This window comes from Sinohyriopsis cumingii, chromosome 2 (genome assembly GCF_028554795.1).
Source record: "Sinohyriopsis cumingii isolate HCF-2022 chromosome 2, ASM2855479v2, whole genome shotgun sequence".
In the NCBI taxonomy this organism is placed as follows: domain Eukaryota; kingdom Metazoa; phylum Mollusca; class Bivalvia; order Unionida; family Unionidae; genus Sinohyriopsis; species Sinohyriopsis cumingii.
In genome coordinates this window covers 153,213,599-153,238,361 of record NC_142962.1, presented here as the reverse complement: position 1 = coordinate 153,238,361, position 24,763 = coordinate 153,213,599, and the positions used below count along the sequence as shown (strand labels likewise).

Genomic DNA, 24,763 nt, shown 5'->3' with positions numbered 1-24,763 from the left:
GTAATATACTAATATCTATAGTAATATACTAATATATATAGTAATATACTAATATCTATTGTAATATACTAATATATATATAGTAATATACTAATATATATAGTAATATACTAATATCTATAGTAATATACTAATATATATAGTAATATACTAATATCTATTGTAATATACTAATATCTATAGTAATATACTAATATATATAGTAATATACTAATATATATAGTAATATACTAATATCTATTGTAATATACTAATATATATATAGTAATATATTAATATATATAGTAATATACTAATATCTATAGTAATATACTAATATATATAGTAATATACTAATATCTATTGTAATATACTAATATCTATAGTAATATACTAATATATATAGTAATATACTAATATCTATTGTAATATACTAATATATATATAGTAATATACTAATAGCTATAGTAATATACTAATATCTATAGTAATATACTAATATATATATAGTAATATACTAATATATATAGTAATATACTAATATCTATAGTAATATACTAATATCTATTGTAATATACTAATATCTATTGTAATATACTAATATATATAGTAATATACTAATATATATAGTAATATACTAATATTTATAGTAATATACTAATATCTATTGTAATATACTAATATATATATAGTAATATACTAATATATATAGTAATATACTAATATCTATAGTAATATACTAATATATATAGTAATATACTAATATCTATTGTAATATACTAATATCTATAGTAATATACTAATATCTATTGTAATATACTAATATATATATAGTAATATACTAATATATATAGTAATATACTAATATCTATAGTAATATACTAATATATATAGTAATATACTAATATATATAGTAATATACTAATATATATAGTAATATACTAATATATATAGTAATATACTAATATCTATTGTAATATGCTAATATCTATAGTAATATACTAATATCTATAGTAATATACTAATATCTATAGTAATATACTAATATCTATAGTAATATACTAATATATATAGTAATATACTAATATCTATAGTAATATACTAATATATATAGTAATATACTAATATCTATTGTAATATACTAATATCTATAGTAATATACTAATATATATAGTAATATACTAATATCTATTGTAATATACTAATATATATATAGTAATATACTAATATATATAGTAATATACTAATATCTATAGTAATATACTAATATCTATTGTAATATACTAATATATATATAGTAATATACTAATATATATAGTAATATACTAATATCTATTGTAATATACTAATATCTATAGTAATATACTAATATCTATAGTAATATACTAATATCTATAGTAATATACTAATATATATAGTAATATACTAATATCTATAGTAATATACTAATATATATATAGTAATATACTAATATCTATTGTAATATACTAATATATATATAGTAATATACTATTATATATAGTAATATACTAATATATATAGTAATATACTAATATCTATAGTAATATACTAATATCTATAGTAATATACTAATATATATATAGTAATATACTAATATATATAGTAATATACTAATATCTATAGTAATATACTATTATATATAGTAATATACTAATATCTATAGTAATATACTAATATCTATAGTAATGTACTAATATCTACAGTAATATACTAATAGGTTGATTTAAGCTCTTACATCAGATAATTATTAGCAAATTTTTCTAGCCGAAATCAAAATATGAGCTATCGCATTTAGACTTTCTTTTAAACCAAACTAATTTTCCATTGTATCAGTAAAGAAAATATAAAATCAGCTATTCATAGATCATGCCAGTTTCAACAATATGAAACAGGAATGCATATAACTGATCCGTTGTATTTATTGATTTCTCATCAAACTCGTGCTTTCTTCGTTTATGTATTATGCAAAGGGGTCTCTTTACCTAGCGAATCCATCACTCACGTGAATTCTGCCAGAAGTTACTTGTTTTCCCCTTGTTTCCAAGGATTTCTCGACAACAACCGCTGTCTACTGGAAATTCTAACAACGCGCCAAGACTATAAGTATTTTTTTCTTTCTGTAATCAATGAATGATCACCAATATCACAACTTCACAACTGCATGCTAACCTCTCAACTGCGTGCTTTCTTATTGTTAGATTTCCGTAACATAACGCCAGTAATTCACGCTGCGAAAATATAAATTTAACTCAAACACCAAATACAGGGAACTATATATATTTTCCTACTCTATCCCTAGGTCAGTTGAATTTTACACGTGAACTTATGTCATATTTACCATCATAGCAACAGTAAAAGGTGTTTCATAATAATGGAACAATCCCTTATCATTTATTTCGCTGTACAAAATATCAGTCTCGATCACAAATAGTTCCCATGGAGATAAACAATCAATCAACACACCATGTCCACTTATTATGCTCTGACCTGAACTCACAACGAAACTAAACCATGCCATCACGAAATCTCACGACGTTTGCCCTGGACCAGGGGTATCCAACTCAACCGACCAGAGGGCCGCATGAAGGCATTTTCGATGGCTCAAACATTTTGCGGTTTGGTCGGGCGTATGCGGTCCGCGGGCCGCATGTTTAATACCCCTGCCCTAGACATAGGCTGATTACTCGGGCAGAGGAATATTTCTCCAACATCGACTTCCCATAATCAAACAACTAATCACTAAAATCTAATAAACCTATAAAACGGAGACGTAAATTCAAATGGCACATAGGTACCGAATTCGAGCGATTGACGAAAATAAAATAATGCAATATTTGCCATTTGAAAAGAGAAAATTGCCACCAGAATATTCTGTTCAAAATAATATTAATTATGGACACATGGGATACCACCACTGTTTTTTTCATGACTCGCGATATGTCGGCCTATTCTGCGCGTAACTTTGAAAAGATGTGATGTTAATGCATTGGGCTATGGAAATAAAATACACCACTTTGGACTATGGAAAGAAAACTCACTACTTTGGGCTCTTCCTGTCAGCATTTCAATAAATGAATTATGTCAGGTTTACAGCTGTTTTACAAATATCAACGTAAAAATGGCAAAAGATGGCAAGAGATATTATGCAAACTAAACCCATACTGTAAAAGTAATTAGTAAAAGTTCATCATTTTGTAAAAAAAATAAGCTATTATGTTGAAGATGTGATGTGATGTGATTTTGGATTTTTAACGTAGCTTTAACAATTTTTCAATCATATCGCTATGATGTCTGCAATGTGGCAGTTTATAGTGATGTTTAGCACTGGGGCATCATGCCACAGACATGTAGCATGATGTCCCACCCAGTCACATTATCCTGACACCAGGCCGACCAGTCCTAACACTAACATCTTAATGCTGAGCGCCAAGCGAGGCAGTTGTTTGTACCATTTTTGTAAGTCTTTGGTATGACTCGGCCGGGGATCGAACCCACGACCTCCCGCATCCGAGGCGGACGCTCTAACCACTAGGCCACATGAGAGGTATTATGTTGAAGAGAAACAACAATTAATAGTGTGTCATGTGTTTACAATGTGAAAAAATTACTTAAGTATTTAGAAACAGACTATACGCCAGGGAATTTCTGGATAATCCCGTTCGAGCTGCAAGGTGACAAGTTGGATAGCAGACGATAAAGTAGGTGTGGGTCAACTTGCAAAATTATAAACTTGAATTAAGATGCAATATTGTTCTAAGGCAAAAATTTCCAGCTTTTAAATAATGTATTTACTTGTATGATTCTAAAATATAAATATTAAATAGGTTATTATGAGTTACAACTTCAAGAAAGTAATGGAGTGGGTCTTCATGTTGACATTTAGAAATCACATTTTGATTGTGGGTTATTTTTGTACACTTTATTAATATAACTTTACTTAATTAAAGGATGGTTGTTCATTCTTGATACAGATTGGATTCTCAACCAAAAATAACACGTGATCCAACGCTTACAGAAATGACATATCGTTGCGCAGAGTTACACGACGCTTAGAATTGGCCGACATGGTTATATATATAGTGTTAGTAATTCGTAGAACCTAAAATGACACATTATGAATTCAGAGAACAAAATTTATCATCAGGTGTTTTAACAAAGAGGGGGAAAAAAAAGAATAAAATATATTTATTCTTACGAGGTCGACAGAATTAAAAGAATATAGACGTGTGATATTGGAAAATCATATTGCATGAAACTAAATGATAAATATTACGGGACCCTCATTTCGGATTTTAGAATACACATTTTTTTTAGTACTATTTGTGTATAGTACCATAATAATAATAATAATGAGGACTTTGTATAGCGCCTAATCTTTAGAAGCTCTAAGCGCTTTACAACATTAGACAACATCTATAAGTTAAAAAAACATATAATTATATGATTACAAAAACAATCACCATGAAATTAGAAAACATTAAAAAACACGCTGAGAATATTTAATACACAGTATAACAAGGAATTCTACATAAGTCTAACAATGGGATCGACTTACCAAGATGTATCTGTCAAATAATGAGAAATATAATATTTTATACGAATATAAATGTCACATTTAAATCCAGGATGAAACTTAATAATATTTCGGATGGTCCGAATCAGCCCGTAATTTGGGCCGATTAAGCCTGGTCTGAAAAAGCTCGTTACCAAACAATTTGAAGAGGCAATTTTTATAACAACACCGGTTCCTGCAGACCACGCTAGAACGCCATTTTGTGCTGCTTTGGAATATTGACGAACACTAAACGTAACAAAATAGTACTAAAAGGTATAAACTCTACATAACATGTATTTCAAGAAAAAATAATGTTATTACTAAGATTTACTAATATGTATAGTTAGCTGCCTTCTTCCACGTCCAAGATGTAAGGGCAAGACATGCAGTGCATGACGAAAGAGAAACAACATTCAAGTCCTATTTCTTTAGTGTCACATAAGAGGAACGAATTAGATACATTTAATTCTGAATTTGCAGGCACTAACATAGGTCTATTGAGTTTTTATACCGATTTTATTAAGCCGCTAACTATAATAAATAGATGTAAGGCCATTTGACTGCCCCATTGTCAGTTTGTACCCCTTTTGAGATTTTGAAAACGAAAAGCATGAAGAATGTGTAAAATGCACAGAACTTACACATTTCATTTATTCATTTTAATTTCTTATCTCGACTGTCACCAAGTGGTCCATAATGTTATGTTCGCATTTTAGATCTAAAGGAATTTGTCACAGGTGCTCGACGCGAGCTTGATGTTGAGAAAAAAAGCAATAATCTGAAGGAAAAAAATCATACTGATTGACAAAAATACATTAGATTACCCCCCCCCCATGACCCGTTCTGACATAGGACCCTCTTTATCATAATATATAAGAGAGAAGGTACGTAACTTCCAAATACTTCGTTCAACCCATGACCCTCGATTTCCTTCTGCTATTTCTGTCTTAAAAGGTACACGACCATACTGTATGGCTTGTTTTACTCCTGAGATATTTTTCTATTCATCAAGCCATCACTGACATTTCTGCATTGTACCAAACTGAAGTAACAGGCGCCTAAAAAAACAAGATTTTTGCAGATTTTTTCTCTTGGGACAAGTGTGTGCAGATGTGAAAACCGGTGAAAAGACCTACATGTACCATGTTTGCAACTCTGTTTCCTCCTTTTTTGAATTACAGAATGGTGGTGGATGCAAAAGTAAGTTTTTACTTAACATTAACTCGATTCAACCTTATGAGTCCTGTTCCATGCAAGAATGAGACATTGTCTTCTTCACTGCACATGCATCGTATACATGCGACTCTATTTTCAAAATAAGTAAACGATGCGACACACACTTTAATGCCGAAATATGATTGGCTCAAAAGGTTATACTTCTTGTCACATGAGCTTGGTTTTGTCTAAGCAGCAAAAATGCGAGAAAATCGCACATGTCGGAGCCCGTAACTTCTATGATTTATTTACCTTCAGATTTTTTTTCTTAACATCAAGCTTGCATCGAGCACCTGTGATTTGTATTGGATAATCTGTGTTATTCACACAGCATGAGTGATTTAGTTCATAGTGGTCCATACCACTGGGTAATTCTGTTTGTGTGATTTGGATTTTTAATGTAGCTTTAACAATTTTTCAGTCATATTACTATGATGTCTGCAGTGTGACAGTTTATAATGATCTCTAGCACTGGGGCATCTTGCTGCAGACATGGTAAATATCAGCACAGCTAAAGTGATCAATTGATCAGCACATTATCCCACTTAGCAGGTGGTTGAAGCAGGACAGGCAAGCGTTTGAATTTGCTGTCTGGCTATTGCATGGATATGGAGGACTCCTGCTTAAGTGATTATCTGCATCCCAGATAAAATTGCATCCAGATATATGTAATTAAGCATTTCCAATACCTCTGTAGTGAGACCTGTTTGAAGGCTGCATTGGGTGAGCCCATTTTGTTAATTTGCATAGGTATGATCATGAAGTGGAACAACCCATTCTAGATAACTCATAGAGATGCTAGGTAAGTTTACAAGAAAAAAGTTATTACATATCATTGGCTTGAATTAGAATGTTTAAGCACATGTATTATATTTTTGACAAGTTTGAAACAAGGGCAGTGTTTCTTGGAATTCGGATTTTACTGCATATGCAGAATGCAAAGCATGATCATCACTGAAGCCCAACAAAAGTAAATTTCAGAACTCTTGGTTGATGGAGCTTTACTTTGTGAAGATGCCAGCAATAAAAAGATAAAGGGATGCAATTAATTCTTTGAACACATCAATATATATCAACTTGGTTATGACCAGAATTCACTCAGAGAATCCAGCAGAGAAGTTTGAACACTAATAACACTGGCATTACCTTCAAACCCCTTTGAACTCTAATGAATTTATATTTGAATTGTAGCTATTGCAACGCTGGGTGACAATATTCAAAAAAAGGAAATTTTGGGCATGTGGAAATGGGAGTCCAGGCCTGTGGAATTTCAGTCAGGGCTTGTGAATTTATTTAAGTTGCCAGCCCTGGGCCAGTGTCTTAAATTTTTTTTACTTTGATCACTTAAGTAAGAATGAACTTCCTTTTGCCTGGATGTCCTGACTGAGTTGCTGCTGCATATCATGGAGAATTGCTCTGCTTTTGTGTGGAGTTGCATCTGAGTTATAATAATGTTAACACATGATGCCAGATGAAATTTTTGCTAATATCAACATAAAAACAGTATATTGCAAAATGTATTAATACTACCTTATGTAGTAAGTCTAATTATTATTATGTTTTTGAATATACAGAGTGTTCAATCTAGGTTTGGAGCCAAGGGTCCAAATTAATCCCACCATGTAATCTGAGGGTGCCAATTTGAAATACAGAGGGTCAAAAATAATGAACTTAAATTACTGTAGTTAAAATTTTTGCTGAGAGAAATGTACAGGACAAATAATATAGCTAGTCAGGCTATGACAATTGTAAATAAAGTTCCTCAACATAAAGTCCATTTCATGGAAAGTACAGATTGAAATGCTTTATCTTGCTTAGTTGCCTTCCATGCAGCAAGAGCTTGGCTGTAATCAAATTCTGCAATGTTCACTTTTTTGCAGTGAAATCAGACATGATGTTTTTCCGTTTTAAAGCGGAATAATTCTGCTTTTCTCCTAACTTGGACCAGATTTTTCTTGATATAGTCCATTTTTTATATCATCTACGATCCAGTTTTAAAAAAAAACGGTCTGTCCATTCCCATTATGCAATGACCCTTGTAAATTATTCATACATATATTGTAAATTATTCATACATATATTAGTTAGCACACGACTCTTATAAAGAGTATTCTGATTGATTTTGGTCATAGGTTTAAATTCATCCATTGAATCTTCGTGTAATGGAAGTGAATCTTCGTGTAATGAAAACTGATGGCAATGGAAAGAAGAAGCATACTTGCAAAACATGGCGTCTCGGGTTGTTGAGAGAGACCACGGCGGGAAAAGTTTAAATAAAGCTTAAAAAAACATATGGGAATAGGAGTGGCCAGAGCAAAAAGTTGACTGAAATTTTGTTGGTCAATTTATACTAAGACTGAACGCTAGAGGACTGGCATTTTGTGACCTCTGCAAGAAACATCTGAATTACGGTAATCGCATTTCAAAGAGTTTGGAACAGCACCTACAAAAGAAGCTGCATATGGAAAAATTGAAGCTCAGAAGGCATCTGGAAAAAGTGTAATTGACTGCTATAGGAAGAAAGATTTCTTGCATGAGAGAATAGCTGTAGCCATATGTCAGAATAGGCGCACTGTATGTCGCCAGTACAAGGACCTGCTTGAAAGGAAAAAGGCTCTCATTGAGAAGGAAGAGAAACAATTGCATATTGACAAAAAAGTCGGTGGTGACAAAAAGGCAGGCTAAAGAAATCTTTGACTAAGCTGCAAAAAGAGCTCGACTGGCATATCAACAGATTGTGTCTATTGGAAAAAAAGACAAGTGAATGTATGGGATTATTTGTATATAGTTAATGTACTTGGGTGTTTATTTGACAGATTTGTTATGAAAAGAGAGAAGTATTATATATTTGCTGCAAAAATTTTGAAATTATTGTGACATAATTACAATGTGAACACTGGCATGCACATGAAATAACTCATGTGACTATAAATATTGTGAAATTATTCAAGTTGAACATTTTTGGTAAGTTTATTAGTTTTTCAAATGATTATTATGGTTTATTTTATGATCATAAGTTGCAACAGAAGCATTTTTTTAAAGTGTAAAATCCAGTTTTGGCCGGGGGCCTTCATCTCCCTGGAACCTCGGATTGGCTTGTTGCCCCTCAAAGACCACATTGATAAAGGACCCGCAAACCCCCTTAAAAAATTTTCAGCTTTTTTATTATTATTGAAGACCAAAATCATGTCTGTGAAATTCTCATGAGCTTGCTGAGGCTGTCTGCTGACAGTCCATTTCTGTTAGAATTTGTTTAGTCATTTTATATTTAAAATCTATGCTCACAGTCTGCAGTTTATAGTGGTGCAAGTTAAGCAATGTTAAGGAAATTAGAAAATGGGTCACCATGATGCCTGTGTAAAAGTTTTCATAATACGTGTAATATCACAAGGATTTTTTCGTTGCAACACAATGGGCTTCATAAGCACCCATTCTGATTCCACTGCAGCTTATCAGTACTGTAAGTGATGGCTCGAGTGGCGTAGTGGTTAGAGTGCTTGCGTTTGCTGCAGAAGGTCATGGATTCCAACCCCGGCTCAGTCATACCAAAGACTTGTAAAATGTAAAAATAATAATAGCTGCCTTGCTATGCGCTTAGCATTAGGAGGTTATTATTAGGACTGGTTGGACCGGTGTCAGGATAATGTGACTGGTGTGTCATGATGCTACATGACTGCAGCATGATGCCCCAGTGCTAGACATCATTAAAAACTGCCACATTGCAGACATCAAAGTGATATGACTTGAAAATTGTTAAAGCTTCGTTAAATATCCAAATCATATATCAGACAAAAATGTAAGCAGATTTCACAGGCTTTTCAGAACTTTAGTTTTTACAAAAGAAATCAATTTCATCCTTTCCTTACTGTTTTTTTCTGGTACAATTTTTCACAAAAAAAAGAGGATTAGCTGCTGTTTGTACAGTTGAAATCATTCCTGTTCCTGCCTTCAGAGTTTGTTGATTGTCCAGTAGCATGACAATTTGAGTGTATCAGAGCATACATGCCAGGTGTCAGCATAAGTGGATTATGATCCAGCATTGCACTGTTAAGATGGTTTTTTGTCAGTAGGAACAACAGATTTTTTCAAGTATCATTAGATACATTCCAGTGCATTTTATATCCAAGCTTCCTTTTTAAATGTTCAGTTATTCATTTCAGTTATGCTTTACAACTGCTGTTAACCATGGAAATATTGTATTTGGTGCAAATGAATGATCATCTTTTTTCATATTTTTTTATAGATAAAAATGGGAGACGATGATGGATTTGTCATCAGGCTACGAGGACTCCCATGGTCAGCTACAGAACAAGAAGTAGTCCAGTTTTTTGGAGGTTATAGGCATTCATCTTTTTTCTGTTGTCACACATATATATATATATATATATATATATATATATATACACACACACACACACACGTCACATCTTACTAATTGAGTTTGTTAAATTCATGTAAGTCTTTCCATGGCTGGGAAAATTTTCATTGCACAGTTCCACACTCTGTGTACTTGAGATTGATTTCATTAAATATACAGTCCTTAGTATTTAGTATTAAAGTTAATGTTAGAACACTTACTGGACATGTGTGGATTTCTAAAAATAAAAACAAAGATATATAATTTTTAAGGACTTTTTGTGAAAATATAAAGCAACAATTTTACAACATATGTAGTTAAGCTAGAATTTTTTGTTCTTGAAGTTTAAATGAGATACATGCAGATTTATATGAATTTCAATATTTACACTTGTTACTGGCGATATATCCAATACATGGTCATGTATTTAATTCAGATGTTATGGGTGGGACACATAAAAGAAGTCCACATTGATTTAAAACAAGACACATTTTCAGAGTTATTTTTACTGATTCCATCCAGAGAGGGTTGTAAGCGAATATTGATAAGACTAATTTCGTCCAGGAAAAATAACCTCAGAAGACCTGGAAATTTTGTTTCAGAATGTAAGGTGATAACATTGACGAGTATGATCTTTATGTGTAAATGTTGTTAACCTTGAAGCATAATGCAGGAAAGTTTGGTTACAATATTGTCTGCATTGATATACAAGATCAAGGTCTCTGGTGATATTTTAGGTACAGTTTGCATTTGTCCTTTACAAACAATTTAGCTGAACATAATGTTTACCATCACTGCTTTATTCTTGGATTACACATCTGAATTTTTTAAATATCTGTTTTCCAGCTTCAGAATAGAAGTACTTACTATTGTTAAACCTTAATGAAAACTGCTTAAAGGAAACAATCACTTGCATGACTGATAATATCTTATTAGGGTAAGCAGGCCTGCATGTAGTTGACTTACAACATGAACTCATGTTCCTTTTATTGTTATTTTCATATTTTGTATCCATTAAATGTAGTTTTGGTTAATATTTCCATAATACTGTGGCTTGCATCTACTTCAGTTGAACAGGTATATTTGTAAACCTTAAAACTGAGAATTTAAACTGAAATTTGATTGGGAGGGCAGGTTCTTTCATAAGTATTCTGTAATCTCATGCATGAAAAAAGTATTGTCCTTTATTTAATTTTCATCTTAATGAGGTTTTAAAGTATTTATTTACCATTCAAGCTTCAAAAAATTATTTTAAAATTCGTTTCACACAAAAAATAAAAATTCTTTAGTAATAGAAGTTATACTCTAGCAAGAGTTTTACATGCATTCTCGATACAAGCAGATATTTTAGTTGTTGTTGGAAATAATCCAAGAAGGAATATCATTTATAGTAATCACCAATATCATTCAAGGCTTTTCGTTGTTTGAAGATCAATATTTTTAATAAGAAGTGGTTTAGTGAAAATTTTATTGAATCGAATGTATGATAAATTATGTTTTCAGAAGTAACTTCAGCTACATCAGGAAAGTGTTTGTGGCAGTAAAGCATATAACTAGTGTGTCTTGCAGATAATAGAATAAGTACATGAGCCATGTTTTTTTAGTGCTATTGGTCATAGATGAGAAGAGTTTATGGGATGTCCATCATCTAATATAAATACTTCTGTTAGCACTTTTTTTTAAAAATTGCTACTGCTAAAGTATTTAGAGGAATGCCAGGAAACTTTACATGCCATGGGCAAGTTGGTCTTGAATGAAAGTAGTGGTGCTTGAAATCTGGTATGGCCATTTTGGAAATCTTGTTATCTTCATTATGGAGGATCATATCAGAATGAGGTTTTACTCAACAGACTTGCAATGTCTTGTTGGTCCTCCAAAAAAAAAGTACTGATCTGATATCCAATATGATTACCATTACAGCCATCTTGAAAGTTTTTTTTATTGAAACTACTCCAGTATGTCACCAAACATAAAGGGCACCACCTACCACTGACAGACCTTCAAGTTCATATGTGTATCGATAATGTATCATATCTTGTGGGCGTGTGTTGTGAATTGTATCAATAATAGGTCTATCATTTCACATAGCTGTGACCAGGACAGTCTTCTGGGCTTTTCAGTTGAATAATAGCTTGGTCCCATACTCAGATTGTCCATTTTTCAACCATGGGCAAAGGGGATTTCAGCTCCTGACTGTCAATACATGTTTTAGATATATTCTTTAGTAGAATTACTATACCCCCTCCCAAAAAAAAAACCAATGAAAAAAATGCACGAAGATATTAGATATTGATTGCAGTCAACTTGATTTTTCAGATGAAGTTGAAATTGTTGATGGGGAAGATGGGGTTCATTTCACATATTCTCGAGAGGGCAGACCAAGTGGTGAAGCTTTCCTAGAATTGACTTCAGAAGAAGACATGGAGAAGGCTCTCAAGAAGCACAATGAACACATGGGGAACAGATATATAGAAGGTATGTTGAGTCAGGGGTCAAGCTAGACTTGAATTTTAGGGAGAAGTGACTTCTCCTTTTGGACAGAACAGGGAAAAGTAGGAGCTGAACAGGGAGAAGTGGGGCCTAAACAGGGAGAAGTAGGAGCAAAGCAAGACATGCAGTATATGTGCATGTGTTTTTTTCATTCTCTTAGTTGAATTATGGCATCTATTTCCCAGTTTAGTTCTTCAGTGTGTTGTCTGTCAACAGTTACAGGAAAGTTTTACGACAACAAAGAAATTAGAACGAACAGTATGATCTGAAAGATGTATGCATTTTCTCCTATGTACATGGTGCAGGGGTTGTTTCAAACTAGTTTAGAAATCTTTTCAAATGACATTTTGCAATGAACTTTCAGAAAGTAAAAATAAAAAGAAATTCTTGATTGATTAAGGGTAGTTGATTAAGCATTTTTACTAACTTGTACTAACTTGAAATTACAGTCCATTGATATGATTGCAAATGAAAGGGGGTCCTGAGTGGTCTAAAGCACTCTCTGTTACGGATCACTGCCATCTCACCTCTGTCTGCATGGGTTCAAGTCTCGGAAATAGCCAATGTTGGTATGTGAGAAAGCTTGCCAGTAGCTTCTCGTGGGTCGGTGGTTCTTTCCTGGGTTTTTCCGGGTTCTTCCTCCACCATTAATACTGACCGCCATGTATAGCCTATCGTATGCTGAAAAATGGCGTTAAACCCTACAACAGCAACAGCAACAAATGAAAGATTTTATTATTTGTCTACACACTTGGTGTAACATAAAGCATTGGTTAAATAGTATTTGCTTTGATGTTTTTTCTTCTTTTTTTCCTTTGTATTTTCACAACAAATTAGTAAACTCAGAATACAGTCTTGACCTTAAAGCATCTCTTGTCGAATTCCACAACATAGCATTGTCCTGTATATTTATGACCTACATAATTGGTTTTAAAGCTAAATCTTTAATGTAATAGTCTCAGCTTTCTTACAAATTGTATATTTTCCTGAATATATTTGCCCAATGGTTTACAAAAAGAGACAATCTAATAAAACAGTACTTCCCAGAACTTCAATGTCTGCCATTACAGTTCTAACCTGATTTTTGTCAAGAAAATAATGTACATGCGGCAGTTAAAATATTCGTGTTCCGATTATATTCTTAGAACTCAAATTGCTATTTACATAAATTTAAGTTTAGAAACACAAGGTCGTAAGTTTTTATCATGTAAGGATAACTTGTGGAAATCGGGCAGTATAGTTGCTAACTTACTCAGGAAATGGTTAATGGTCAATCAGCTATCAAAACACGTGCCTGTGAATGTGCAAGAGTTTGTTGGCGTAATTGATTATTAACACCAACTAGTCGATGGTTTGCAGCCTACATTTCGCCTTGAGCTATCTAACATAACACTGGAATTAACCTGGCCAAGGCGAGGGATCATCTAAAAAAGGATGGTCATTCAATGTTTCTATAAAAAGAACATCACAGGACAAAGTTGTTTTCGCATTCCTAACGGAAGGTGAAGTTTACACTTTTTAGGCAACTTTTAGTCACCTACTTTGCCTGGTAGCATGACCCCTGATGATTCTGGTATGCTTTCATTATCATTTTAATTGCATTACTATATTATCAGTCACTGTTACTTTGCTTACTTTCCAGGACATAAAGCCCTCGTCTGTTCTCACAATTTCAACTTTCCATTAAAACAGAGAATCCATAACCAGTCTAACTTCTGTCTTCTCATGCAGGATATGCTTCAAAATGCAAAGATGTCTTCAGTCTGCGTTCAGATAACTGCCTTTGCTTGCCTGATTGACAAATTATTTAAAATTTTCATTTAATTGAGTGTTTATCATCTGTCCTTGCTTTGATTGAGAGTTTAGCTCTCTTGATATTTAGGGAACGTTATTCTGCTTCTTTTTGTTCTGGTTTTAGATAAACAATTCCTCCAATATGGTAGTTTCAGAATTTTAATTGAGTACTTGCATTCACAGTAATTGAATGCATTTTTGCTTAGGGTAAGTATTACTACCCATGTGTGGTTCTGAAGTCTTAATTTTCTTTTTTGCATGTCATTTTTTGGAAGTAATAATTAACAGTACTTGCTTAGGCAGTGCCCTTGATTTTTGTTTATCACTTGTTCACATTTTAGTAATTTTGAAATTTTATGATGTTGAGAATATCATTTAATTTCATTTTGATTAATCCCTTGCAGTGGTTATTATGGGCTACTCAGTACTTTTTTAAGATGACTAAAAGACCATATTGTTGATAAATACATGCTTTATTCATTTCCTATCCTACAAGTAACGATGCTTTTTTTAAATTTAATGTTCCTCATGACAACTTGGCCATATAAGGGAACACGGGTATCAACAAATTATTTTCTTCAGAGCTAATTCTTATTACCACTGTTCTTGCTGTAATTGAGAACTAGAACTAATTTATGTTTTATCTGGAAAGCTCTTATTTACGTTGCCCTCCCATTTGTCATTCAGTTGTGATTGGAGAAACTATGTCAATGATACTGCCATTAGTTGACCATCTTGTAGTTTAACGTGTGATTTTATTGGCATATGAATATGACATTGAGTGGTTATATCCCAAGAGGTATTTCATCAAATGATTGGCTCAAAAATTTGTACGAGAGTACAAGGTTCATTATGAAGTGTAATGTTTAACACCATTGAGATTAATTCCCTCAAAAATTTGTTTTTTATGCTTTTGTCATTCACAGTTTTCAGATCTAAAAAGAGTGAGATGGAATGGGTCATCAAGCGAGCAGGGCCAAACCAAACAACTGGCACTTCAGAAGCAGTTGTTCGGTTACGAGGGCTCCCATTTGGTTGTTCAAAAGAAGAAATTGCTCAGTTTTTCACAGGTAACATCCAAGGAAATTATTTTGAATCCATTGCAACTTTTTAAACCTCAAAAGCTCAGTTTACATATTGCTAAAGGAAAGTCTGTCAGATGTATCAATAATACATATATTACCGTCGTGTTATAATTGTTGATAAAACTTACCTTTATATTGCTCACGGTTTCAATTTTTGTTCTCAACCATCCTTGCAGTCATGTATTGCCTGCAAGCATAAGTGAATGTAGTACCACATTTCCAATTGTATTTACAGTGTTTATGGCATTGACAATGATGTTTTTGCATTTTGTTATAAATTTGGATGTATTGCATTATAAAACTTTATGCCTGGATTCATCTGGAGTAGTACAAATTTGTACCTACAGTGGGTTACATGCACAGTGGTCCCCTTATTATAAGGTCACCCCTCTTGTAGCAGGAAATTGATCTTATAAGATGGGTTGTACTTTTAAATGGAGATAACATAGATCTAAATAATAGTTACATCCAAAGTATGAAAGACAACTATAAAACACAGATGTGCTATGGAATCAATGTGGTTGAATTATATTATTGTTATTTAAAATAATTATGAATACGTTATCAGTTGTGCAAAACCATCTTGTCATAAAAGTCAAGTACAAACATATGGCTGTAACTATCATTGTCCATTTGTGTATTCAATTATTGTAGAATGTGTAATCAGCAATTTAGTTTTCAAATTTCACAGCGTTGATCAAAGGACTATCCCTCTTTTTGTCGAGTCTAATTGCTGTCACTTTTCCTTCTGAACTGAGAATGTTAGGCGATATTTTGTACATTTTGCAACAACTTATTATTTACTAGCAGTTTATATTTTACAGGAAATGCTTTGTGTTTACAATGGAAGCGAGCTTGTCACTCGATCAACTTCTTATAGTCTTGTACAGTTTCAGACATGTTTAGTAAACTTTGAGAGAGAAGACACGATAGCTAAAGTACCATTTGGATTTTATGGAAAAAGGTTAGCTGGGGGTGGGGGCATTTAAGAAGGGGACCACTGCATTTACAATATGTGTATTTTTAGCATTTTAGTTCCATTTCACAGATACTTTGCATGTACAGTTAGTAAACTTTATGAATGCACTTCTCAAAGAGTACTGCTCTTAAGTATCATAAGCAGGTTATATTGAATCGGTCCAATGACTACATTTATTTCCTTTTTATGCCTCTGCCATATATATATGGAGGGGGCATGTAATGGTGCCTGTGTCTGTTGGTCATGTCACATCCCATCACAGATTTAATTTCCAATCCAGTTTTGAATCCCTTCATGTATAGAAATTTGATCTGGGGCTTTACATTTTTCAAAAATATATGTCAAGATGGATTCTTGATGTTTTCCTCCACAGTTTTACTGACTTATGGTTATTTGTTATTTTTTTATTTTTTTTTGTTTCTGCACAATAACTCTAAGGACTCGATAGATTGAAAGTCATGGTATATTTAAAGTTTTGTACGGGACTTTGCATGTAGGTCAGGTTGAGGTTTTTCCATTTTATGGCCGAGTTTTACAAAGTTACATCTTTTTGACTTGGAACATTACTCTTAAATTTTGTTTGCACAAAATAACTTTCAAAGGACTTGATGGATTGAAATAAATTTGGTATGATGTTTGACATCAAGAGTCCCAATATAATTGTTTATTTCTCACCCTTTTCAGTTAAAATTTTATGAAGTAATGGCTCCTGTTTGGCTTGAAACTTAGATCTTCTGTTTTGCTATTGTTCAATAGCTTTTGTAGGGTTTCATGGATTTGGTTCGAGTTTTGTTAGGAAGACAGTGGTCAGGTTTGATCATTATCATTTTCTTGCCAAATTACAGTCCCCCTTTAAATTTTTTCAAATGAGATTTGTTTCATCTCATAAGCATTTTAATTTGGCATGGGTGTTAACTAAAGGAGACTAAAAATATATTTTGTTTTCACCTCTTTCTGTCCCAATTTTACAGAGTTGTGGCCCCTGTTTTACTTGGAATTTTGCCCTACCATTTTGACTTTGCAATTTTTGAAGGACATCATTAATTGAAACCAATTTTCTATGAGGCTTTTTATTGAGAAGACCTTGCTTTACTTTGATTTTTACTGTTTTCTGGCAAAATGTATATGGGGTTATGGCTTCTATATGACTTCCACTTTTATCCTTTAATTGCGTCATATTGGCAGTTTATCATTGGACATAGGACAAGTGTATAATATTATTCTGTATTTTTTCATGCACTGTTTAAGAAGACATTCTACAGGATACCAGTTTTATGCTGAAGTTTTTTTTGTTAAGCTCTATGGCTTGCAGGCATTTGTTATGAGCTCCTGGAAAGGTACCTTTTTTATCTGAATGATAGTTAGAATTGTAAAGTATATTTGTATGTATTAGTGGCAGGGTCACTGATAATCATAAATTGTATTTGTGTAATTAGCTCTTTTTATATAATTTTTTTTTCCTTGCATGATCTTAATTCTCTATTACATGAAACCTGTGTGGGCAGTAAAATAATAGAACCTTGTACTTGTCAAAATATGCAGATATGCTGAAATACTGATGATCTATAAAACCATATATTGATGCAGTGTACATAAGATGCTATGCCTATAACAAGGATGCTGTTCTATTTCTGTTGGGTCGGGTGTATAGGGTTGGAGATAGTACCCAATGGGATTATGCTACCTGAGGACCGACAGGGGCGCAGCACGGGGGAAGCCTATGTCCAGTTTGCTACCCAAGCCATTGCAGAAGAAGCTTTGAATAAACACAAGGAAAGAATAGGGCACAGGTGGGAGGATGGGGCCCATGAAGGGGTGTTCCCATGATCTGTCATGCTCTTACTCTTGGTTCTTTTTCACTGCTATGGGCTCCACTTTGTCAGTTCAAATCGAATTTGTCTTCAGTTCACATATATAATGCTGTTATTAATTAAGAGAAGGTTGTTATAATAACTTCTGTTTAAGAAGCTTTGACAGTAAAGTTGTACTGTATCCTTGTGATGTTGAATAAAAGGTTTTTACTTGAACCTTGTTCTTATCCCATAACAGTCTCTGCTATTTTCTTCCAAGATTTAGTTCGCTTTTGCAGAATTTTTTCAAGTATGTTGATTGCAGGCCAGAAATGTTACTAATTTATGTCCATCACTCTTAAGTTGTAGTTATTCCAGCCTCTTGTACATGGCTGTCACAGAAGTAGTATGCAAGAAACTATTCATTTATTTTTTTCTGGAATTAAAAATGATGTAATGCTCTCAACTGCCTTCATGTGACCTCCAAATTTAAATGGAGGAATGCTAGTGAAATTCTAGGTAATCACATTGGAGCCCATAGACAGAATTGTTTTATTATTGAATTTATGTCTGTATGATCTGGGTTCCCTCAAAAGGGGGCTGCTAGAAACTTGAATATCCTAAGTTCACAAAGAATTGGATATTTAATACATTGTCAGATTGAGTTGCAGTCATAAAGGTAAAATGAAAGCTTTGATACTTTTAGCTTTTGTGACTGATTTTGATACATGCTTGAAAATGTAGGATGTGAAAATTTGAGTTTTCAGAAACAAATTTAAATAATTAACCTCTGACTGCTAATTTTGGAAAAGCAATTCTTTGTGAAAATGGGATCTGTGTAACCAATTATTAATGGAGGGTCTTCATGGAAGGACGGGACTTTGATGACTACATAGATGTAACTGAGGGAGGAGGAGAATGGGAATGATGTCGGTCCCTCAGACAAAGGTTTGGTATGGACGGAATGGGGCATGTGGGGGGCGTCAAAAGGATATCTGCAGTGCTTCATCTTCTCAGTATGATTCAATATGAGTTAATTTTATATTGAGTACTGAAAATGTGTAAAATAGGTAAGATTGCCAGTGAGGAAGTTCTCTTCGTCTTGTAGCTGAACTCTCTCATTTGATATTTTTTTATATTCCTATTTATTATTATTTGCTCATATTTTGAGATTGTATTGTTTAAAGTGTGACGAATCTTTTAAAAAATGCAATAAATTAAAACGGCAGTGTTCATAGTTATTTACTAGGCAGACGTTGAATGCCATTGATACATGATATTTATAGGCATGGTCATTGTTAATGGCACTGTGTACTGCCTAATGAATATAAATGACTGTCCCTGTCAAATGTAGGGAAAATGCTGGAAAACCAAGTTCCATTCTCTGTTATTAATTTTTTTATGATGTCAAGGACAAACATATAATTGAACATAATTCAGAATGGCACATATTTTCTGTTTCTCTGCATCTGGGAATTACTGTGAATCTGTTTTGAAAGAATTTATCTATTATTGATGTTGCAGTGGCAAAAATAAATGTTGGCATCTCATGACCACAGTATGTTTAATTTATTACTATGGCTACTGTTGATTGTATAATAGATGGTAGTAAAATATGGGTACATTTTGAGAGAAAGACTGAAAGAAGTTGAACTTTGATGTAATTTTCCAAAATTGCACGTAGTAATACCATACATCTGTCAGGTTTTACAGGGTTAAAATATGCATACATGTGTAAGAATATAAATAAAATTAAAGCAATATAATCAGCATTTTTCCCATGTTTTCCTTGTATGCATGTATTCAAAGTATACTAGCATGGTCTTTGACTTTGTAGGTACATTGAGATCTTCAAGAGCAGTTTGCAGGAAGCATACTCAGCAATGGGGATTGGAATGGGTGGTGGAATGGGACAGATGAGACCAAGGCCATTGATGGGAATAGTACGTCCCAGTCCCTATGACCGCTCAGAACGATTTGGTGGCATGGGCGGAATGAGCAGCATGGGTAGTGGAGGCATGGGAATGGGATCATATGGACGAGGTCGTGGAGGAAGGAATGTCAAAGGTAAAAATAATGTGGATCATCCACTTTTGGGAATCTAGAAATGGATTCACAAGTTTGGCATTGAACATTAAAATAATAATTGGAAATAATTGATATAATCTCCACTGATTTCAGAACTTTGTGGCATATCTTTTCTTGTGTATCCAACATAACTTTGTAGATGCACAGGAGAAATAAAGATGCATTATGCACATGTGCACCCAGGATTCAGGCACTGCTTTCTCAAACAAAAATCTACAAAAGAGATGTTCTAGAGATTCTTCAGAGTTACATGTGCTTTCTTTTCTTGTTCTAGGGTTCTATGATGACGACTTTGATGACTACAGTGGCGGTTATAGTGGAGGCATGGGAATGAGTAGTGGCATGAGTATGGGAGGAATGAGTATGGGAATGAATCGCCGTGGCAACATGAGGCAGCAGCGGGTGATGGGTAGTCGGATGGGAATGGGTATGGGCAGTGGAATGGGAGGCAGTGGAATGAGCATGGGAGGGATGAGCACCGTGAACAGGGACCGTGGAGCTGTCCCAGGTAGTCACTACGTTAGCAAAACTGGACACTCAGTTCACATGCGAGGACTCCCTTTTCAGGCACTGGAATCAGACATAGCTGAGGTGAGAATTATTCTATCACTTTTTATATGATCACTGCATGATAGAGTATATTTTGGTATGCCAGTTTTTGTCCATCTGTCATGATGTTTGTAAATGATCTGGATTCTGTGTTTGAACCTTTGCTTTACACACTTGAACAAATCTCTGAGGGTGGATTGCCTTAGGATTCTAAGAAGCCAGTCAGTTTTGGGAGTCTAAAGTCCAAATTCAGAGTCTGAGCAAGCAAAGCAATATTTTCTCAGTGTAGTACAGTAACTTGAGTTCTATTTGACACAACTCTACCAAACCTTACAGCTTCATAATAGATGCAAACAAACTGATTGGTTGTGAGTTGTAAAAGTTAAAGGTCAAGGACATTTTATTCAGGAAAGAGAAGAAAGTGTGTTGATGTATAACTTAAGTTTGTTTGTTTTATAGCTTAGATAAACCTTATAATTCCTTTTAGGGCCTCAGTATTTCTGAGGATTGATGTTAGAGATAGTATACAATTGCAGGCTAGCAGAAACTGCAAAGATCTAACTAACCCCTTCCATAACAGGAACAAGAACTCTACAGCTGAACACTGCATACTGGTATTCTGGTCTTGTTTATATGTCGCGTTTTGATGATATATTCTCTGATTAGTCATTGCATTATCAGTGGGATAACCCATTGGTAAATATGTTTTAGTAGGCATACCATTTGGATAGTCTGACTTGCCAGTGTGTATTACACATGATCGTAATATTCAGATATTTTCCAAATGAGTAAGCCCAACATGAGTATTTGATGGATCTTGAACACCTCTTACCTGAATAATCACATGTGTGAGACTAAACTTGTATATGAGCATATTTTCATAGATGTGAATTTTTCTTCTTTACACTTCTTTCAGCATACATGCCACCCAATAAGCTTTTTGACATAATCATTACACTTTTTTCAGTAAATTATACCTTACACGTAAATTTATTCAGATTACGTGTTTTTGATATATTCCCTCCCCCCCAAAAAAATTAATAATTTGTTTTCTTGTTTTTATTAACATCCCATTAATTCCACAGACCTGATTCTAGAAAAGATGACTTCTGTGTAACCTATGACATAAGAGTATGCTTGTCCATACACTTGCATGCACTTTCCTAACAGTATTATGTTCCGTTTATAGCAGCTGTACTAATTCCAAGAAACATGCTGGTTTCTACTTTCAGTTTTTGACCTTGGTTTCTATTTAAAGCAGCTGTGTGGTCTAGTTGGGAGCGAACAGACTGGTTTTCTGACTTTTAATCTTTGCTCGCAGATTTTTTGTTCTAATTCATATCTGGTACAAAACCAGTCTGTAGGTATTTGGTGCTAAAAGTCAAGTCATATTTATTCTAGTCGATGCATGTGTTAGAGCAAAAATATTTTTCAAATAATGTCACAGATGAATTAGGAAAAGATGAAAAACCAATTCAGAGATGAATACATAATTTTCACAATACAGTGTTCCATTTTAGGGCAGCTTCATGCCCATTGCATGGTGTGTGGAAAGGATTTTAATACTGGTCATGGTGGTAAAACAAAGAAAGAAACCTTGAATTAGCTTGTTTTTCTAACTCCAAAACTAAGGTAACTTCTTTTTTTTTTTTTTTTACAGCAGAACTAAATTGTGGACATGAATTATCTAAATGCAGAGGCATTATCTACAGAGTTCTTAATAGGACACAGACTACCCCTAGCGGTACAATACTACATTGGTTCTTTGTTCAAATAGATGTTTCCTGATTGCAGGAAATATGCATGTGCAAGAACAAAATCATCTAATATTGTTAGGTGTTTAGTAGAAGATAGTTCACTTAAAATTGCAGGAGCCATGAAAATTGGGCCGTTTAGTATCGCAACAGTCAGGAGTAGTGATTATGACAAAACAAAAGTTGTACCCAGTCAGTGTAAGAGACTTTTACAGTGAAAAGGGCAAAGTCAGAGTGCTCTTTCATTACCAGAATTAACAGTAGATTCCACTGGAGAAAACATTTTTTTTATTTGCTTGATAATGCTTTGGCAGAACTGTGTAGGGTTTTCAGCTGATACTGCATCAGTGATGACTGGAATTCATAAAGTAGTTGCATTCTATATTTTGACAAATGTCTCATTGCACATATGAGGTTGTCTCTGTCATATGATGCACCATGCTGCAAGAAAGGCTGCTGATAAATTAGGAGAACCCCTGAAGTATCAAGTTGGTACTCTACCTGACAATGTACTTTATGCGGACAGAGTTGATTTTTTTCGTCTTATTTCCCAGCTAACAGACCCAGTAACAGGAAGATATAAATTTCCTCTGCTTTGTTGGGTTATGAAAGGAACATTGGTTCTTTACCATTCTAATGCAGACTGTGAAAGATTGTTCATTATTGTGAACAAAAATAAAACTGAATTCAGATCCAGGCTCTAACCCAGCACAGCGCTCGACTTGTGTTCAGAACATTCAGTCTCAGCTGGTACAAAGTGTTTTGAAATGCAGTATGAGAGTATGTTGCTTTTTAAAGCTCAAAGTGTTATATATGAAAACTTGAAGCTGTAATTGATGTTAAAAGTCCAGAGGGAAAAGTAAATCATTTTATACATATGCTCATTGAATTTTTATCATGTTATATGTGGATTACTCTTGTTCTGCTCAGAATACTCTTTTTGTCCACCTGGATTACGCACTTTCCTAGCCAAGGGTTGGCATGTATGTATCAGATATGTATTCCTATCACAAGAAATACAATTTGAAAAATGGCGTTAAACCCTACTAGAACAATAAAAACAATTTGAAAATATATTGCCTGCATTTATTGGATATCTTGAAAATATTATTTCCATTGTCAATGCTGTTAGAAAAGTTAGAATGCATATAAAGTCAAAATCAATGACAAAGACTTATGATCTGAAGTTTGCCGATATAGCACAGAAGTAGAAAAGAAAGTGTAAACTAGTGAAATGCATCCTACATCCAGTGCTTGGTCACTTGTGTGGTAGTAGAGGTCTGCAACCAATTAAGCCTTCAAGACTCGAAATATGAAAGGATAAAAGTGCTCTGAAAAATTTACCATGATGTGTGCACATGACCTTGGACCACACAGTATAGTGATTGGAGGACATTTCAAAAATACAAGTACTGAGCTAAATCTTGTTTATGGTTCTTTCTTTATTTTCATTATTCATGTCGATGCCTGGTAAATTAAGATAAGCTTTATTTAATGTAAGTCAACTGTGTGACCACCTGGAACTTGTTGATGGAGGTGTAGTTCATAGCACATTTTAAGCGTACCCACGGTCCACTTTGTAGAAACCTTACACAACGTCCCCTCTTCTTGCAAGAGGATTGTGGGTTGGCGGATTGTACCTGCTTTCAGGGGGGCCCCGAGTGGCCGAGTGGTCTAAAGCGCTCACCGTTCCGGATCACTGCCACCTCACCTCTGTCTGCGTATGTTCGAGTCCAAGGCTTGGCTAGCGTGGGTACGTGGGAAAGCCTGCCAGTAGCTTCTCGTGGGTCGGTGGTTCTTTCCTGGGTTTTCCAGGGTTCTTCCTCCACCAGTTATACTGGCCGCCATATATGGCCTATCTTGTGCTGAAAAATGGCGTTAAACCCTAGAACAACAACAACAACAACCTGCTTTCAGGGTGTCCGCTTAATTTGGTTATTGTTATCTAGAGGTTGACCACCCTCAATGTTATTGCCTGGTTTGAGTAAATATAAATATAAGTGGTGTAAACAACAGTTTAATCAATTACATAAAACAACTGAGAATTCATTACATCAGGAATATACTCTGCTTTTAGAAATAAAACTTTCACCGAATTATAAAGAAC

At 33.8% G+C, this 24,763-nt stretch overlaps 1 protein-coding gene across 1 annotated transcript in view; it reads left to right on the top strand.

Annotated features, from left to right (window-relative positions):
• Positions 1-4,731: 4,731 nt before the first annotated feature.
• LOC149806126 (heterogeneous nuclear ribonucleoprotein F-like) overlaps positions 4,732-24,763 on the top strand; it is a 33,004-nt gene continuing 12,972 nt past the window's right edge. The window contains exons 1-7 of the mRNA XM_089951016.1: positions 4,732-4,828; positions 10,014-10,104; positions 12,444-12,602; positions 15,338-15,481; positions 18,127-18,265; positions 20,103-20,332; positions 20,628-20,944. Coding sequence (XP_089807142.1) covers positions 10,020-10,104; positions 12,444-12,602; positions 15,338-15,481; positions 18,127-18,265; positions 20,103-20,332; positions 20,628-20,944 — 1,074 coding nt within the window. The 5' untranslated portion in view covers positions 4,732-4,828; positions 10,014-10,019. The remainder of the gene's footprint in view (positions 4,829-10,013; positions 10,105-12,443; positions 12,603-15,337; positions 15,482-18,126; positions 18,266-20,102; positions 20,333-20,627; positions 20,945-24,763) is intronic.